The sequence below is a fragment of the Nelumbo nucifera genome, chromosome 5, assembly GCF_055504915.1.
Source record: "Nelumbo nucifera cultivar China Antique chromosome 5, China Antique-T2T, whole genome shotgun sequence".
Classification (NCBI taxonomy): domain Eukaryota; kingdom Viridiplantae; phylum Streptophyta; class Magnoliopsida; order Proteales; family Nelumbonaceae; genus Nelumbo; species Nelumbo nucifera.
The window spans coordinates 18,410,591-18,418,029 of record NC_142653.1 but is presented as its reverse complement, the minus strand read 5'-3'; the positions used below and the strand labels follow the sequence as shown (position 1 = coordinate 18,418,029).

The 7,439-nt window shown below is 37.9% G+C and overlaps 1 protein-coding gene across 1 annotated transcript; it reads left to right on the top strand.

Moving 5' to 3' along the window:
• Positions 1–3,473: 3,473 nt before the first annotated feature.
• LOC104595565 (Octicosapeptide/Phox/Bem1p family protein) lies at positions 3,474–5,727 on the top strand. The gene has a single exon (XM_010256341.3). The coding sequence runs from the start codon at positions 4,086–4,088 to the stop codon at positions 5,508–5,510; it is 1,425 nt and encodes a 474-aa protein (XP_010254643.1). The 5' UTR covers positions 3,474–4,085; the 3' UTR covers positions 5,511–5,727.
• Positions 5,728–7,439: the final 1,712 nt, after the last annotated feature.

The window sequence follows — 7,439 nt, the reverse complement described above, 5'->3', positions numbered from 1 at the left end:
GTTCTTTTGGGTTGAGAATGGACCTTTCTTGCTGGGCCGAATTCTACTCATAGTTAGGCTTTCTTTTCTTGGGTTTTCTTAATGAATTCACTTGCTCTTCTTGGGCCGAAGTGCTCTCTCTTGCTTCCACGACCGGGCTGGACTGAAATTGGTCTTTTTGAACCTTCTTTTCTTGTCTTTTTCCTTCCTTTTCTTGGATTAATTATTCCTGAAACTTATTCTTAGCATTAAGCTAAATTAAGGCAAAAATTAATAAAACTGGCATAAAAATCCATGCTAAAGTCCTCAAAAATTATAGATAAATTGTAAGTTCATCAATTTACTTTAAGCATTTTGGTGATGGTAAAAAATCTTTAAATATACTCTTAGTTTATGTTTGATTTGAAGGAAAAAGTAAGGAAAAGAAAGGAAAGGCAAGGAAAACTTGTATAGGTTTTAATACTTTTCCTTCAAACCAAGCATAGTCTTAATGTTTGTTTTTCATGTTAATCAATAATCTAAAAAGTTACGAATATAATTGGTTTTTTTGTTCAATATCGTTTTCAAAGGAAATCATTCATTTTAGCAACCAAATGCAGCCACAATAAAAACATACTACATAGGACTGAAAAGAACAAATATGTGATTTTGTTATTATTATAGCTATGCTAGCTATTTAATATTTATAAAAGAAAAAGAGAAAACTTTGGGTCTACTACATAAATGATAGAGAAATGTGATTGCTTTTGATCTCCGAAATAATAAAAATAAATAAAATATTCAGAGAATAACTTATATAGAGAGAAAGCGAACCTCACCTCCCTACTACTTGGAGGACGTTAAATCCCAATTGCCATTATATATTTCACCAATTAATAAAACAAAAGGGATATCTTTGTAGTTTCAAAATGTTATCCTTCATTCATTTTCTATTTCCCATCTCTATTGATCTGATCTCATTGATTTTATTTCACAAAGGTATATGATGGAATATATATGGACAAAACAAAAAAAGAGAGAAAATATGGACAACGTCAATACGTCAATGGTAATACAATAATTTGGACTGTTTCAAGAATTGAGATTTGGTCCTCACAGCCCCTAGCAGCTGCACATTGGAAATATATTTTCATGATTAATAAAAACATATAATTATATAGATATTCTTAATGCATGGCTGCAAACGGCTGTGAGGATGGTTTTCTGAGTGCCAAATTCGATTTTTTCCTAGAATAAATAAGCTCAGACTCTGATCAATATGTCAACAAAACTTGCGAATTCTCAATCTTTTCTTTTTTGAGAATTCATCTTGGATACGAAACCTTGAATATTCAGAGAGGCCCTTGTTAACTCCCAAAAGACACACGGTAGGAAATCATTTATTCCATAAGTCCAACCCATTCCACATCTTCCAACTATTCTAATTTTATAATTATGGTTCATTCTTTTTTTTTATTATTATTTTTGGTATATAATTGTGGTTAATTTAAGTTCATTAATTATAGAGACTACTGAGGAATGGGTAGAACTGGTAAGGTTATCTATTAATTGATCACAGATTAAAGGTGGATTGCAGTCCACTTATCTCAAAGAAAAACGAGCAATAAAGCGTTGATTGCCAGGTTGTTCATAGTCCATCTTCAAATGTGAAGGCTGTTGCAAATTTCAATGAAGTCAAGAAAAGGTAAGAAAAGACCACGAGCGGTGAGCCAGCCTACTTTGTCTCACTGCAGTGCCCCCAACTAGGCAACTACACTACAGCGGTACAGACTACAGGTATGAGAGGAGGACTGGAGGTATCACCCTTCCTACTCCCGAGAAAAACACCACCGGTTTTCCGCTCCACTCTCCATGTTTATTGTTTGTTCATTCGTTTGTTTCATTCAATAACACCAATTGAAACCCTAACCAAAATTTTGTTACCAGTGAACACAACACAACACAACAGCTCATACACAACTTTATGCTTTGCACATAAAATTAAAATATTGCTGTTTGTTCACCAACTCACTGGCGTTGGCGACATAAATTAAAACCCTCGCCCCGTTTTGTTCATGTGACACAACACCAACAGCACACAGCAAGGCACTCTTCTCTTCTGCCATGTATTTATTGAGTTAGGATCTTCTGCCAACGAAATACCTCCAATCCTCTGCCAACAAAATCTAACATCGCACCCCGTCATGCATGAGATGTGCGGTGTGAGATATTTTTACTGGTAGAGGATTGAAAGTTACAAGTTAGAACGTATTTTGTTGCAGGTGATCCGGACTCGTATTTATTATGCTGTATTTGTCGGACCCAAACAAGCTGACGCCATTATTTTGGCCCTACATTTCCCACTTATTACTCTTTCACTTATCAACCTGCCAATTCTCCGTCCAATGTACTTACATTACATGGTTTAAGATGACTCGGCTTGACCCGGTGGTGGGTCCAAATGTCTAATCGCTAATTTGATTCTGATTTGTGATTTGTGTGCGGGTCCCTCATCCCTGGCGAACAACATCCACCCTCTCTGTCCCTTTCTCAATGACTCAAAATGCCTCGTCCTCGCGCCAACGGACACGTCACTCAAATATCTCTTTAGTCAAATAACTCGCTTCCACGCTCCCTTGAAGTTTTTAACAATTATAAAAACTTTCTCTATATTTTCATTTTAGCAAAAATTTTTAAATAAACTAACAAAAGCCTATCTTCTGTCAATCGTCAAGACAGAAAATATTAGACCAAAGAATCAAATTTTTTTAAATACCTATTTTACTCCAAAAGGAAGCACTGTAATAACATCTAATTCATGTTAATTATATCAGGAATTGGAATCAAAAGCGTTTCTTTCTTTCTTGCTTGCTTTCTTTCTTATCTTCTCTAATATTGTTACTGCTTCCTTTTCTTTACCGAGAACTTGGCCTTTAAGCAGCTCTATTTGCTTTGCTTGTAAATAAAATGAAAGCACAGTAAGAGAAACTATAAGACTGGATAAAGCGGGATAGAAAAAAAAGGTTGGGTAAAGAGGTTGAAGGGGTATTTTAATAAAAATAGATGTAAACTAATTTATAAAAGGGTAAAATAGGTATTTGAAAAAAAAATTGACTCTTAATTGAACGTTTTCCATCTTGGTGATCACGGAAGGGAGGTTTTTTATTTATTTAAAAATTCAAGGGAGATTTTTATTGAAATGAAATTATAGGAAACATTTTTTAATTGTCAGAAATTTTAAGGAGGTTTTTGTATTTTACCTTATTATTTTAAGGGAAATTGTCTAAAACACACCATGAATTTTCAACATTTCTTTTAAATTCACCACAAGTTTTTAAAATGTCTAAAACTCACCATATGAGAAAGTTTTTATTTTTCAAAACTCACCTTCCATTGGTGCACGTTAATGTTTCTTAAAAGAGGTGTCCATGTCAGCATAAATAACAATTTTCATGACCACATTACCCTTAAATGGTGAGTTAGAGGAAAAATAGTCTTTTTCAGTTTTCAATTTTCTTGATTTTTTTTACATTTTTAATGTTTTTTATAATTTCTATTTTTTTTTACATTTTTCTATTTTCCATAATCTATAATTTTTTTATGTTTTCTACAATTTTTATTTTTTTATTTTGTTTTTCAATTTCCATAATTTCTAAATTTGAAAACAATTTTTTATTTTATTTGTAATTTCTATAATTTTTTTATATTTTTATATATATTATATTTGAAAATATTTTTTTGAACCTTTTCATTTTTCATGTTTAAATATTAAAATGATAATATATTAATATTCAGTTTAGCATCGAATTTTAGACAAAGAGAAATGCTCACAACTGATGGTGAATTTTAGACAATTTTCTTTATTAAGAATTGTCTAACGCAATCAATGATGCGGGCCCACCATCCCGCACAAGTCACAACAATAATAAGACCATTCATTACGTTACAACTCCCCTCTCCGTCTCGTCGAGAATCCAACACACCTATCTATCTCTACGACTCTACCTATAATAATACATGTAAATAATCATCCTTTTCTCATTTGTTGTTCTTCCCTGAGTCTGGATGGAGTGAAGAAAATTCAATTCTCCACAAAACAATATCGTAGGGAAAGTCCACCCCACCCAATGGAGAACTACTCTTACTCCTATCCTGATTCCAGTAATTCCTCTCCACGATCACGAGAGATCGACTCCGAAAATCCCCTATGGGAGGACCTTCCAAACTATAAAATCAGATTCATGTGCAGCTATGGCGGTAAGATTCAGCCTCGTCCACACGACAACCAACTTGCTTATATCGGCGGCGACACCAAGATCTTATCCGTTGATCGCGGCATCCGATTTTCCGCTCTCATTTCTAAGCTCTCATCGCTCTGCGCCTCCGATGTCGAACTTTCCTTGTTCAAGTACCAGTTGCCCGGTGAAGATCTCGACGCTCTTATCTCCGTGACCAATGACGAGGATCTTGAGCATATGATGCTCGAATACGACCGTCTCCATCGCGCCTCTGCTAAGCCTGCCAGGCTTCGTCTCTTTCTCTTCCCTCACAACCCCTCCCCCCAGAATGCCTTCGCTTCCAATGAACCTAAAACTGATAGCGAGTGGTTTGTCGACGCTCTGAATAACGTCCCCATCCAGTCTCTAGATGCATCTTCTCCGCCGGCGCCTTCAATACAGAATAATCCTGACTTCCTCTTCGGTTTGGATAAAGGATCAGCGATTCAACCGCAACCGCCGCCTGCGGCAAAACCAACGATACCAGAACCGGATCTTCCGGAAGTACCGGCACCAGAAATTCCGATCGGAACGGACTCCTGCAGATATGATCGGCGTATGGCAGCCGAACCTATTGCTCCCTCAATCGAGATCCAGAGACAGATCCAAGAGTTGAAGAGACTGCAGATCGCCGAGCAGGAGCAAAACGTATACCAGAAGCAAAGCGAGGAGAACTTGGCTAAAGCTTTTCCTGGGGAGTTGTACGTGCAGAAGATTCCTGAGAAAACAGCTCCGGTGCCATCACCTGTTCCGGTGACAGTACCACATCCGGCATCATATTGGCCAGAGAGGCACATGACAACAGCACCTTACCAGCCGACAACTGTGACAGGAGAACATCCGGTGTATCTGATTCCAACGCCGGCCGGTGTATATCATGCGCCAGCCGCACACCCGATAGCGGGTCAGGTAGGACAGGGTTACTACGCGATGCCGAGGGTGTTACAGGATGTTTACAGAGAACCACAAGTTTATAGTGTGGGGCCACCGGCAGCTCAGCCAGCGAAAGTGGGAATGTACAAGGAAGGCGGGGTAGGGATAGTAAGGCCAGCAGCAGGAGCAGCGGCAATGGCGGAAGCAGGGTATGCGCAAGTGGCGTATGATAGCGCGGGGAGGCAAGTGTATTATACAACAACGGCGCCGGGAATGGTACCCAATTATCAGACAGTGACGGCTGCACGCATCGATGTTAGACAGGGAGGAGCAGCAACTCCTGCTGTGGTGAGTCAGGAAGCAGGTAAGATGGGTGGGAAGCCTTCCCAAGGTTCTCTGTGATTTTCTTAGCCCTTGTTTCTTTTTGGTAGGAGGGAAATTATAACAACCGTACGATTAATCATCAACGGTTTATTGCGGGGGGTGTGTACGGGTGGGTGTAGATGTAGTTCTGTGATCTTCTTGTGTGAATGACTGAATGTGAATACGCGGGTTAATGAGTTCGTTGATGTTGTTGTTGTTATCAATTATCATTATCGTTTGTGGCCAAAACCAAAAAGGATTTTGTTTGATTTTTGATTTTTGAATTTTGATAATTAATAAATTAGATGAGAATATGTGTATATGTGTCAGATATCTGGGCTATGTAGAAATTAGGATGTAGGTGAGGTGTGCAAGCAAAGGAACTAGATGGGAAACAATGTAAGGGGCCCACCAAGCCTTTGATTCCACGGTATTACATTACATCGAGTACGTTACGCCTTACGCGGTTGTAGGGGCCCACACCTAACTGGGCTGAACCCAAGACTTCCACTCCCACTCCCACTCCCACTCCCACTTCTTTCCTTGTGTCTGTCGGTTTCATTTCTTATCCCTTCTGTTTGATCTTAAACCTTGATTCCTGCTTCGGTTGCCCTGGTCCTTGAAAATGTTAGAAGAACAAACTAGGGGAATGTGATGCTCACGTCGTTTTCTTTTCCCCAAGTTCTACCAAACATAGCCTTAGGTAGGTTCTCAATTCTCAAACTGCCTCCTCTTCTCAGTTCTCAGTTTTTCTAAGCCTCTTTCAAGGGTTTCAATTTAATGATAAAGGGTTTCATCGGAGTAGAGACCTGGGATCAAATCCCGCTGCCACCAGGGGTTGGGGGGTTTGTGTTAAGGGAAAGGGGATGGGCTACCTCCTGTTGTGTAGCCCATGAAGCTAAAAAAAAAAAAAAAAAGAGTGAAATGAATGAAGAAAACTATATTCAGTAACTGTGGCATACTTTCTCCAAACACATTTTTATAATGGCTAAAAAGTCAAAAAAAAAAAAACACCAAAATGGCAGGATGGAAATAGAGAAAAAAAAAATCTTACTGTAGTATGTAAATGCTGGAAGGATTAACAGCGATCTGAGTTTTCTCTTGGAAATGACTTAACTCTTGACACGTTATAATTTTGATTATATTTTAAGAACCTAACACAGTGGCACTATATTTTATAAATTATAATTGATAGACACTTTGCATTAATTCTCCTGGTGGCACGTTCAAGTGGATATTGGACCTTCTCCGGTTCTTGAATAAGTTTAGGGCCCCTTCCTTCAATGTTGTTCATCCAATCAGTTGCATATATTTAAAGCTTTCTTATTTGGTAGCGTTTTAAAACTAAAATTATGAAATAAAATACTAAAACCAAACTTAAAAGGGGGTAAGTGAAACATTCATACATAAAAATACAACTTTATCAAATTTCTTTATTTCTTACTATCTCGTTGAAGACACTACCAATTTGAGGATTTTTTGGGAAATTCTAAGCTCACACTTAATTTGGCCATCTAAGATTAAGGGGTTAATTATGGGGAATGGATGCAGACCCATGGCCCCTAGTTTAATTAGTTTTGGAATAAAGGTTAGGTTGGATTCGAGTGGATGAGGGCAATCACCACAAATGGCTCTATTTCTTCTTTCCCCTTAATATATCCATTGACTAGAATTCCTGACGTTTTGAAATTGGAATTGTTCATAATTGTTAAAGGCATGTTCTCTAACATGTCTGGAATCAATTTGAAATTATCCTGATTCCTAAATGGAATTAATACTCCTCCTCCCAGTTCTATGGGTTCCACTGTCATCTCTTTTGTTGATTGTGGGAAATCATTCCCCAATGTCCACTTTCATAGATATGGGTTCATGTTGACAGTTGACAACCCCCTCGGAGTCTCTTCTGTTTTCCTTTTAGTTTCTGTCATCAGTCTTCACTCTCTTTAAACTCGCACGCAGATAAATTTC